The 13,228-nt window shown below is 35.9% G+C and overlaps 1 protein-coding gene across 1 annotated transcript; it reads left to right on the top strand.

Annotated features, from left to right (window-relative positions):
• The first annotated feature begins 881 nt into the window (after positions 1-881).
• On the top strand, positions 882-2,121 carry LOC107832663 (heavy metal-associated isoprenylated plant protein 20). The gene is made up of 3 exons (XM_016660524.2): positions 882-1,066; positions 1,194-1,269; positions 1,644-2,121. The coding sequence occupies exons 1-3, from the start codon at positions 992-994 to the stop codon at positions 1,937-1,939; spliced, it is 447 nt and encodes a 148-aa protein (XP_016516010.1). The 5' UTR covers positions 882-991; the 3' UTR covers positions 1,940-2,121.
• Positions 2,122-13,228: the final 11,107 nt, after the last annotated feature.

Genomic DNA, 13,228 nt, shown 5'->3' on the forward strand with positions numbered 1-13,228 from the left:
TGGTGTATATACAAGTGGAAGATAGCGTGTACTCAATATTATAGTTAAAGGTATGCACAAGTTGAACTGGACACTAACGTTGTTTGAAGGGGGGAAAAGGATTAACGGAAGAAAAATTTGGAAGAAAGGGAAAAGAAAATATTTTCCTTTTGCTTTATCTATTGTGTTTGAAACTTATCGTCCCAAATAATCAGGATTCACGTCCCCGACTAATAGGGAGAGCGCTCCCGGGATCTCTAGTTAAAAATGAAGTGGTCTCATCCATTCGTGCACACTTCTTGGTAGTGGTGAAAAGAAAATCATTACTAAATAATTTGTTACAGCTATGATAGACCGAGTATCCTAAACGCGTTGGTCTTTGACAGAATGACACAGTGGATAAATCACATGAATGAATGATTGTGAACGAGTTCACAACGAATCCAACCTTTGCATTCATACTTTTAAAAAGTTCAAATTAGTACAATTAATATTAATGGTTAATGTGTATCTTTGAACTAAGAAAACCAGAACAATCATCTCCAAGAATATAAGGTGAGACGTAAGAAAGAAGAAACATTATGCAAAGGATATTGCAATATCTGATGGCATTATGGCAACTATGTTAAGTTTGTACAAGTTTTCAACAAATAAATAAACCAAAAAAAAAAAAAAGTAATTACCTAGTTATTGATTAATTGGGGTCCAACCAAAACCCCTCCAATTTGTCTAGTTGTCCAAGTTAACTTGATATCTTTGGGGTTCATTCTATGATTAGCCGACATAAGTCACTTTCTTAAGTTTAAAATATTGTTTATAATTTCTTCAAAAACAGCTTGTTGACAACTCCTCAAGTGTTGTTTGATAAATCTAGTGTAATAAATACTAGCATTTTCAACCAAGTTTCCTTATATACTGCAAGCTTCTTAGTTCATGAACCTTAATTAACCTCTCTTTCTTCCCTTTAATTACTACTTTCTCACACAAGAAATATTATTTTTGAAAGAAAAAAATGGGTATAATTGATCACATATCAGATATGTTTGAGGTTACAAGTACAAGAAAAAGCAAACGCAAACCAATGCAGGTAAATTTGCATGCTAATTCCATGTGTTTTACCCCTTAATTCTTTTTGTTTTTTTTCCTTTATTAAATTTTAAGGCTTCGTGATATTGAAACTAATTTTTTTTTCTTTTTTTCTTTTCCCATTTCAGACAGTTGAAATAAAGGTGAAAATGGATTGTGATGGCTGTGAAAGGAAGGTTACAAATGCAGTTTCGTCTATGAAAGGTTTAATTCATCTCTCTTATGCATAAAAGAAATCAAGAATAATAAGTGAATAAATAATGTTTTATACTATGTCAATATATATAAATTAAATTCATTACTTAAAATTTATCACATAGCTTCGACGGTTCAAGTTCTTATTTTGTAATTAGACTCTTTCTACATTATAACCGTTTTAAAAAATAACAGCCGACAATTTATATAGTTTGTATATTAATGTATAATATACATATAATATACATATTTTATACATAATTAATGTATATTTTGTATATTTGACTAGCGAATATAACTTTTTTTACCAGCCAAATATGTAACTTCCACAAAATTCTTTGTATTGAGTTTTTATATTCTAATTGCTTAATTGTATGTTGTAGGGGTGAAATCAGTGGATGTAAGCAGAAAACAAAGCCGAGTAACAGTGAGTGGTAATGTTGAACCAAAGAAGGTGTTAAAGAAAGTGCAGAACACAGGAAAGAAAGCAGAATTTTGGCCATACGTAGAATACAATTTGGTATCATATCCGTATGCACCAGGAGTTTATGACAAGAAAGCACCTTCTGGCTATGTGAGGGATGTACCTCAAGCTTTTCAAATAGTACCAAATACACCTACTCACACACTCACCTCCATGTTTAGTGATGAAAATCCTAATGCTTGTTCTATCATGTGAAGAAATTAATGCATTAGAATTTTGTAGTATATGTTACTAATAGCGTGCCGGTTTTAAATTTTTTGTCTTAGACTAGTATATGTTAAAAATATGTTTAGATGTTGAGTTGTATAGGAAGTACTTTCTCGTGTTCTTTTGTAGCCAAAAAAATATTTCTATGCTGAACTAGAACAAATTTATCATGGAGCGTTTTCAAAGTTTAGATTATATACATCGTTGGTGTAAAGAATTTAATTTCTTACACTGTAAAAATATATTTACTTGTTGTAGCAGATAATCTGCCTTATTTTCAAGAATTTAAATTTATATTTTAATAAAGTTTACTTACCGATATCATTAGATGACATGATAGTATAAAGAAAGTTTTTACAAATAGTGTGTATAACACGCTCATCTCTAAGTTTAGAGATGAAAATCCTAATGGTTGTTCAATAATGTGCGGAGATGAATGCATTAGAATATTGTATGTTAAAAACATAGCAGTTCTAAATTTTTTTGCCCAGTACTGGACACGACTTCATAGACTCCCTAGGACTCTTGAACCTAGGGCTCTAATACCAAGCTTTGTCACGCCCCGAACCATGGCCTGGGCGTAACACGACACTCGGTGCCTGACTACATGTGACCGAGCGAACCAACTACATGGCTGGATCAACACGTGGTATAACTATGAGCTAGAGGTAAATATAAAACATGATAATCTACTAAAGAGTCTGACTGAAATACCATAGATGCGGAAAATACTCAAAGGTCTGCAAGTATAAACAAGTAGCTGATAAGGCTAACACATGAAAGCCTGCTAATATCTGACTGACTGGGTTATAGTCTACGAAGCCTCTAAAGAATACTGAAAATGCTAACTGTTTACCGGGACAAGGTCCCCGGTATACCTTATTAACTGAAATACTATAATGACTAAAACAAAAGAGAGATAAGGCCCCAGAAAACTGGGGCTCACCAATAGCTGATACGAGATGTCTTAGCAGGCAGAATAGTCAACCTGAAAATCGTTACCTGCATTGCGAGATGCAAGCCCAGGGCAAAAGGGATGTCAGTACATTTGAATTATACTGGTATGTAAAATAGCTGAACAAAATAACTGTAAATACTGAAACTGAAACTGAACTGCTAGCTAATAAACTGATAATTGAACAAGGAAGTAAGGATGTGAATACTCCCTCTTCTGAATGATGAACAACCTGTTTAACTGAATATTAAACTGCGGCCTCAGGCCCAAATATATGTATGTATATATATATATATATATATATATATATATATATATATATATATATATATATATATATATATATATATATATATATATATAGTATGTATGTGTGTGTGTGTGTGTGTGTGCGCGCAACTGCGGCCTCAGGCCCAAAGATGCAAAAAGCGTGAACTGCGGCCTTAGGCCCAAATACAGGTGTTCAGCATTCAAGAATATAACATCAGGAACTGTGAATCATATTACAATACATGATACTGAAATAATGAGTCATACCAAGTTACATGATACTGGAATAGTGAATAAGATTAGACTGAGATGAGTATTCATAATAAGTTGATTTATCATAACTGAAACTCATAGAATATCGAATGATTATGAGACTATGCCATCTAGAGAATAGAAGTTCTACTACTATTCAGGGAACTAAGTCATAGTTACTTTCTGAGGAAACTAGTAATGGTCAAAATGAATGGGACGTAGGGAGAATCATAGACATTCCCAAACGTAAAGAGTTAGCCTTATATACCTTAACTTCCTGCCCTTGAGCGTAATACAATGTTTGTCAACCCTTTCAACTTTAATCTATAGCAATACAAGTCAAAGGGATTCCATATTAGCTATGATGCTCATGTTTTGGTCACTTAGGCATTTTATCAAACACTTGGTGAAAATAAAGCTTCATAGTCCTTATTAATGGTGTCTCTACACCCAAAAACCCATTCTCTTGTTCCTAGATAAATTGTAAAGTCTCAAATGATTATACCAACATTATCCTTCATCACCCATTGTCACACCTCATTTTTACCATACACCCCCGGAAGAGGGTACAAGTAAAGGGAGTTTTTCCAATTAAAGGACAACCGAAACGGGATTTATTATAAAGATTCAGAGTCGCCACTTGGGAGATTTATGGTGTCCCAAGTCACCGGCTGAATCCCGAATCGAGGAAAATATTGACTCTGTTTAACAGTCCGCGAACCAGAAATCCTAGTAAGGAATTCTGTTAACCCGGGAGAAGGTGTTAGGCATTCCCGAGTTCCGTGGTTCTAGCACGGTTGCTCAACTGTTATTCAGCTTAATAATCTGATTTTAGAACATTTTGAACCTATGTGCAAATTTAACCTTTCAACCGTTTTTACTTATTTAAAGAATTAATTCAAAGTTATTTAAAACATATCGCAAGCCTCGCTACATGAAATGCACCCGTGGTTCACGACACGCTCTATTTAACCTTGTTGGAAATTAGAACCGGATCACATGAAATGCACCCCCGGATTTTAACATGTTTACTTTTTAATATTCACAGTTATGGTAGGGTCACATGAAATGCACACCCAAGTTTAATAAGGTAATATTATTATAATATGCGCCTAAAGCAACTACGCGTTTGGAATTTTATTTGGCGTAGCACACCTCGACTCCGTTTTAAAAGGGAATTTATATTAACTCTAGAGGGCATGGCTAATTAATTAAATACCCAACCCAATTGTAGAGATTGGGCGATTAGGCCAGTTGTTAAAGCCGATTGGGCCCATTAACGGCCACAGTAAGACAGTATCCATGCAACAGGGCCTGCCATGTACTATTTCCAAATGTTCTAAAGTTCTGGGCCCAAATTGAGCCCAAATCTAATAAATTGATGGTAACACTGTATCCTTCATAAAATCCTTGAATTTGAACCAAATGTTGACTACCTTAAGCACATACACATCACATTTGAATACCACATATATTCTACACTGAAAATAAGATTCCCAACATGATAGCAAAACCCTCGCGCCAATTATTCATCATTTAATAACAGAAACTCGGAGATCTGAACTCACGCTAAATTCTGACTTCATATCAACACGTTAAACAAGACTACATGACTTAAAATTTTCTAAAAGAAAACCAAATGTAAATATCAGTCAGATTTTAGCCCCAGATTGACATGATTTCAAGAAAATAAACCTATTAACATGGATTAGAACCAGACTTTGAAAGGAAAAGTTCATGCTTACGGACTTTTATTAAAGAAGAAAACCCAGTAGAAGCCAAACACTAACTGACCAAATACTGACTATTGGCCTGGAAATGAATCAATTACACTTCGATGAGATTAAGTAATACATGACTTTAATTAGCACGCTACAACCACTGAGATGCATTCCAATTGAAAGTTGCTAGCCATTCAAATTATGCTTGAAATTTAGCAGACTTAGGCAGAAATCAAAACCAAGCAAACACTAATTTCAACAAAGCCAAAACAGGTATGAACCCTTTTGCTGCATTACTCTAACATGTCCATTCCAGACTTAAACTCATATTGGCTAAAGATCATAATTCAGCCATTATTACAAATCAAAATTGAAACTGAAAATATCAAACGTAACAAAGAAATTAAGCTAATTGTAAAGTCTAGTAATTTTCAGGAATATAGGAAACAACATTTGATAAACATAGATTGCAACTTAATCAAATAAATACATGTTCTTCCATTTCACATGCCAAAGGGCTGAGTAATACCTGGTCACAATAGCAAAAACCAACAAAGAAAGTGAGCTGGGAGTATACAAAAACAGCAGCAGTAGTAAGCTCAGAAATGTCCAATGAAACTAGCCTTGAACCTAACTTTAAACCAGCAGAAATAACCACTGATACCAAGCAATCAAAAAACAGACAAAATTTGAACCAAACTTTTGAAAACCAACCAAGCTCAAACCATTTTAGCCCTCGATTGTTCAGAGATCGTTTCAGAAGTGAGAGCCTCAAGAATTACAGAAAAACTTTCAATGGAACAGTGATTTTTGATTTTTTCCAGTTGTTCTGATTTCTCTTGTATTTTCAGCCTTTTTGGTCTCTCTAAGGTGCAAAAAAAAACTGTCTGTTGAATGAGAAGAAGACTTCCTTTATAAGACCGAGGGTCTGCTGTGTGCCTTCCAAGGCAAGGCAGTCAAATTTTCCAAAATACCCTCATAGGGCATCTTTTAAAACTGATTTTTGGACAACTGTCCATTTCCTTCAGTATTTTCAATTTACAGCCTGTTTTCCCAAACCAGTTTGGGCAGCTGTCCATTTAGGAAGCTTCCCATCAGTTATTAAAGATTCTTCAAGTTAAAACACCTCCAAAATTACCCCATAAATTTTCCCATTATTCACTTACCCCCTCCCCCCGAAATTCTGAGTGCTCACAATCATAATAACAGTAAACAAACGAGCTGACACTTTCAAACAAATTGAAATTCAAAACAACTATTGAAATTATGAAAAACTATCTTGAATATCCTTCACACATAAACATGAATTTAGAAAATGTTCTTGAAACAAGAATTAATGCGAACGATGAACTATACTTAATTAATCTAAATGCTTCAGTTCCAAAATTAATTCACAAATGTGAAATGAAACCTAGCGGAAAGAAGAAAAATCTCATGAATTGAAACCAAATTAAACTCAAACCTTACGAAGCTAATTGTCATTGACAATTAAGCAAACAAGCTAACTAACGAACTTACAACCAGAACATAATGCAATTAAACAAGAAGGAGATGAGGGGTTGCATGGTGTGATTCTGGGTGGATCTGGGAATTTTTATGGTTTCATCTAACCACAGATCTGAGATTCGAGGCGATGGAGGGGGATTTGAGAGGAACTGTTTGGAGATTTGGGATGGGGAGGTGGAAGGGAGTTCATGGTGTTAATTTGGTGGCGAGTGGACGCCGGCGCCGCCACCAGACGGTGGGGAAATTCTGGGGCGGCTACTAGGGTTTGGGGGCAGGTTTCTGAAGGCGAGGGTGTTGGGACGATGAAATGAGGGGGGGGGGGGTAGGGTGCGTTCGGACATATATATACCCCCAGGCTTTAGTTCTGAGCCATTCGATCAAGTGGGGATCAACGGCTCAGATCGACACTGATCAAAACGACGTTGTTTCGTTTGAGGGTGTCCGGACCGGGTCAGGCGTGGGTTGGGCCGGGTATTGGGTGGAAAATTGCTTGGGCTGGGAAATTTAATTGCAAAAGCCTAAAATCAGATTTCTTTTTCATTCTTTTCCTCTTCTTTTAATTTCCAATTTTCCTTTAAATTAATTCCTAAATCAAATAATCCTACCACAATAAATTAATTAACTCTAACTAACAATTACCACACATAATTGAATACAAAATTGAAAGAAAAACTCCCAAAATTCGAAACTCAAATTAAAAAGCATAAAAATGAGTTGTTTTTTGTGATTTTTCCATTTTTGTAAAGCAACTAAATTACTAATTAATTCAAAATGCCAAATTAAATCTCAAATGCAAATGCAATGTATTTTTGTATTTTTTTCATAAATTAAATAAAATAAACGTGCGCGTACAAATGCAAGCACATAATGAAAAATGTTACAAAAATCTACAAAATTGCAAATAGTGGAAAAAATTCATTTTCCTTGAATTTATGGGAGTAATTCACATAGGGCAAAAATCACGTGCTCACAGATGCCCCTCTTTACCCGGAAACACGAAGAGTTTTCGTGCATAGATAAAGTGAGTGGATACGAGCGAATTTTGCCCGTTTGAATACTCCAGGGGAAGCATTTTTTGAAAGATTTGACCGCACCCTGCTTCTGAAGTTGCCTACATATGCTTGGCTATAAAGGAATCAGGTCAGTGTAGTTCGGGAAGTTTCGGTAGCTGGGACTACCATGAAGCTGGGATTTACTGCTGCTACTGCTAGCTGAACCTCCTTATTACACCATGTCAAAATAAAACAAGAAGCTAGTCTAGACTATGATCTATGGAATACAAAAATCCTATCTATATCTTCAAACTTGATCTTGTGCTTCTTGTTGCCTTGTTGTTCTCCATTCTTTCGGAGACATCCGTTTGTTGCCACCTTGAATTGTAAACTAAAATGTTTTCCCCTTCTTCAGGTGGGTGCCTGACTGCTGAACTTGATATGTATTCCCTGCTCTCCAGGCGGGCTTCTGATTTCAAAACGTGAATGTATCCCCATGTTATCCAGGCGGGCTCCTGATTGCTGACTTGAAATGTATTCCCTGCTCTTCAGGCGGGCTCCTGACTTCAACATAAACAAAGCAAAGAATCTGAAAGCTAAACTTAAATGGTACTCCCTTGTTCTCCAAGGGGGCTCCTGACTACTGCATTTGAAAGTATTCCCTGCTTTTCATGCGGGCTCCTGACTTCAACTTGACAAAACAAAGAATTTGAAAGCTAAACTTAAATGATACTCCCTTGTTCTCCAGGCGGGCTCCTGACTGCTGCGCTTGAAAGTATTCCCTGCTCTCCAGGCGGGCTCCTGACTTCAACTTGACAAAACAAAGAATTTGAAAGCTAAACTTAAATGATACTCCCTTGTTCTCCAGGCGGGCTCCTAACTGCTGCGCTTGAAAGTATTCCATGCTCTCCAAGCGGGCTCCTGACTTCAACTTGAAATGTATTCTCTGCTCTCCAGGCGGGCTCCTAACTTCAACAAAACAAACAAAAACAAAGAAAATTTTCTGCCCCAGTTTGGTGGCTGGGGACAGATGTGATTGTAAAACTAAATCATATTACCAAGTATTACTAAGGATTTGAAAGCTAGGTCCCATTATTCAGGGGGGTTCTGACAACTTTTAACTAAACGACAATTTAAAATCTAAGTTATATCTTCTACAGGTGTGACTTCTGCTAAATCTTGCTATCCAAGAGGATCTTCTTTAAACTACTTCCCATTATCCAGGAGGGTCTTGAAAATCAAAAGTCCAATTTTATCTTAAGAGTGACAACTTTTATGGCTGAATTATACTACCCTACAACAGACTTTACACTAAATGTTGTTATCTGATCGAAATCTTAAAGCGAAGTCCCATTATCTAGGAGGGTCCTGAAAATTCATAATTGAATCCTATGTCGAACATGCAAACTTCTAAGATAACTTATATTCTTTTGGGATACATTTATGCTAGATTATGCTATTTCTGAACATTTAAACTAGGTCCCATTTTCCAGGAGGGTCCTGAAAATCAAAAAAGTCAAACCTGTTTGGTGACTGCCTTTCTCCATGGAGAATTCCTCTAAAACAAACAAACTTTTCTGCCCCTGTTTCAATCAAAGAAAATTTGTCAGTTTAAAATGGTGGCTCTTTCCGCTGCATTATTTTGTTCTGACTGACTTCCCCGAACTGGCCTTGAACCACTTTGACTTTCTGACTGACTTTCGCACCCCATGACCTTCAACGAACCGAGTGTTCTATACCCCTGCTATTGTTTTCCTCTGACCCCTTTATCTGAACCTTTGCATCCCCCATGACATTACCAGTCCCTTCCACCGATGAGACTTCCGGTGATTCCTTGTACCCTCCCCTTACATCGTGTTATCCTTAGTATGCTCCGACCACAATGTGCTTTGCAATTTTGGAAGTTGGTAGTGAGTTTTGACTTGCTTTGAACAAGACTGACATTGAAACATCTTAGACAGATAAACCCAAAAGAAATGAAATGCAATGACTTTGCGGGTTAAGGATAAGAAGAATCCAAAACCAGAAGACTGCTACGAAAGGGAAAAAGAAAAAGAAACCTATCTGAGTTGAACGGCTGGTACCAATGATCATGATATGCATTTCGGATTAATCGGCCCAATCTGTCCAACCAATCAACTTTCAGTTGCCGTACTTTGTTGCCCCGAATTTTCCATGACCTAATTACTTCGCCCAAACCTTGACCTAGTTTGTCCTGCGGTGCCTTGAAACAGTTTTCCCGCCAACAGACCTTTCCCACTTGTTGACTTTTCAACTCACTTCCGCCTCAAGGTGCCCGTGAGGGTTTTCACCAATAAGACTCTCTCGTTTTAATTTCTCTCAAATCTCGTCGCCTTACGATTCCTGTGAAGGTTTTCACCAATAAGACTCTCTCATTTTATTTCTCTAAACTCTCGTCGCCTTACGGTGCCTGTGAAGGTTTTCACCAATAAGACTCTCTCATTTTTATTTTTTTCTACTTGAACCAGAGTGTTGCCCCTGACAAGAATTACCTTTGCCTGCTTGACTTGGCATTTCTCAAAGATTGATCAGAAGGTCTTTCTTTGGACCGTAATGTGGGCTTTTGGACATGGTTAAAAATAAAGGGTATCAAAGGGTCGAAAACAATTCAAATGGGTTCAACTTACAACTTTCGGAATCAGGTTTCTCACAACCTCCACAACTTCTACCCCAGTTCCTTTCATGGGGACTTTTGGGCTTTTGTTTTGATGAGACCGCATCGTGAGGCTGCCTACGTATCCTTAAAAGGAATCAGGTCGAATGTAGTTTGTAAGCACGTGATTTTTGCCCTATATGAGAATTACTCCCAAAAATTCAAAAATAAAATAATTTTTCTTGGTGTGCAATTTTTGTGATATTTTATGATATTTTGAATAATTATTTGTATTTGTTTGTGCATGTTTATTTGCTAAATTAATAAAAAATACAAAAATATGTCACATTTTGCATGTAGGATTTAATTCTACAATTGTTAGTAATTAAATTTGTTTTACAAAAAATAAAAATTACAAAAATAGGCATCGTTTGCATTTTTTGCATTTAATGTCCAAATATACAATTTTATGCTTAATTATTACTTAATTGTGCGATAATTGTTATTGGGAGTTAATTTGCGCTTTTATAACTTAATTTAGTTCTTAATAATAGTTTAAGTATTTTTATAATTTAGTTTTAGAAAAATAAAAGAAGAAAAGAGAGCAAAAATATAAAGAAAGTCGGAATTGGGCCTCTTCTTCGATTTCAAGCCACAGGCCCAAAAAATGGCCCAATCTTCCCAAACGACCCAGTCCATAACCCAAAAGACCCAAACCCCATTTGTCTTTCATTTTTCATAAAAACAAAACAAAACAAAAAAATAAAAATAAAACCAAAGAAAAACCCTAAAAGACTAAGCTATCCGCCACCCCCTTCCTATCTTCTTCTTCTTCCTCAAGTTTCTCCAAGGTCATCCATGGCTTCCCCCTCAAAGCTCAACCATGGCTGCCCAACGTCACACTCACACACACACGCACCAACACCTCCAAGCTGCCCTCCCATGAACGACCTCAAAAAACCATGAACAACCCAAAGCGAAGCTCGCTTCAGCCGCGTCGCCACTACTGCTGCTCGACACGCCATTGCTGCTGCTGGCCCGCGTCGACACTGCTGCTGCTCGACATGCCACTGCTGCTGCTGTTTGGCGTCGACCAAACACTACTGCTTCACCATAGTCCGTTGACCAAGCTCCTTCGTCGCCGCTGCTTCTCCTCCTTCCTCCGAGCTGCTGCTGCCGCAATGCTGCCTCACATTCGTCTTCTTCACGAATCGAGCTGCTGCTGCCTTCTGCTTGTGACGGGCTGCCATTGTTCATTTTTAAACGATGCCAAACGACCACCTTCTTTGGTCGTCCGTTCGTGGTCGTCTTCGGCGTCAAGTTATCTTGGTGCGAGATTCGTTTCTGGACAGATTGTTTCCATCCAAGTTCATCGTCATTCGTTCGATGCTTTGGTCATCAAAACAGTCCGTACGTATGTCGTTCGATCCGGTTAGTAGATTTTGAGTTTTATGTTTGTCTGTATTTCGTTTTGATATTTCTCGAATCTAAAATCGTTAGATATTTGATTTTTTGTGTTGTTTGTTCATGTGATTTAATTTTCAGATTTCAAATGGAAATTTAATTAGTTGTTTTTCATGTTTATGTCATGTTAATTTTATTTATTTTATAAAAAAGGTAAAAATTTGTTAGTTTAAATGTTTGTTAGATTCAAATTGAAATTTAATTGATTATTTCTTCAATTTGTTTCATGTGTTTTATGTATTTTTAGAAATTGTTAATATTGTTAAGTTCAAGTTTAAGTTCGTAATTGTTTCTTCGTCAATATTGTTATTTGTCTAAAAAAATTTAGTTGTGTTAGAGAAATATGTTGGTTTAGTCATTTAATCCATCATGTTTTGTTGTTTTAAAAAAAATGGATTCATTCATGTTTATACTTTGTTTGGTTGATCTTGAATCCGAAATTTGTATAATTTGATTTCTTGTTTTATTGTTTATCATTTATGATTATTTCTTGAATTTGTCTCATAATCTTGTTTAAAGTTTAATATAGGAATTGTTGGTTGTAATGTTGTTAGAGTTGATTTTAAGTTCAATATGATTGAATTTAGAAATCTAAATATACTTGTTTGTTGTTGTTGTTGAATCCGAAAATAGGATTGTTTGTTGCTAAAAATATTGTTTAATCAAATTTTAGTTGTTCTTTGTTGTTCAATTTGTGTTCATGTGATTTGTTGTTGAAATATTGAAGAAATCATGTTCATGTGATTTGTTGTTTGAACATTGTTAGAAATTGATCATATTGTCTATATTTTGGTTAAGTTTGATTAATTGATTGTTATAGCTGATGGGGTAGTTTGGTAATTTGTAGTATGTTCGGGGGTAAAATAGTAATTTGCAATAAGGTCGGAGGGGTAGTTTAGGAATTGTACATTTTGTAATTTTTTATGTGAAGCATGGGGGGACAAAATGAAATGGGGTGGGTTGTGATATAGTTATTTAATATAAAGGGGGGACAAGACAAAATTTAGTGAGGAGGAATCTTGTATTTATTTAGTGAAGCATGGGGGACAAAATATAATGGGGTGGTGTGATATATTTATTTAATGTAATGGGGATGAGTGGGAAGATAATGGGTTTGGTAGAGAAAATGGGTTGATTTTAATTGATTAAAAGATTTATGGGATGTGATTATATATAGGAAGTCTTGAACACAACACACACAGACAGATAGAGGAACTAATCTGAATATAGAGAAGAACAAAAAAGAAAATAAGAGAGAGAAAAAAGGGCTGAACATTTAAGAGAGAGAAAATTCCGAAAAATATTTAAACTTTCAAAATAAAAAAAATAAAAATAAAATCTTCTGCTTTCTTTCATTGTTTGAAATCAGAATTAATTGTTGTTTCATCAAAGCTTGAAGCTTTTGTTTTTTGGGATTACTGCTCTATTGGTTTGCAAACTCTTTTCCTGGGTTGTTACTGTTGCTGGGCTATTGTTGATGTGTTGTACTGTTATTACTGCTGC

This window comes from Nicotiana tabacum, chromosome 16, assembly GCF_000715075.1.
Source record: "Nicotiana tabacum cultivar K326 chromosome 16, ASM71507v2, whole genome shotgun sequence".
Lineage (NCBI taxonomy): Eukaryota > Viridiplantae > Streptophyta > Magnoliopsida > Solanales > Solanaceae > Nicotiana > Nicotiana tabacum.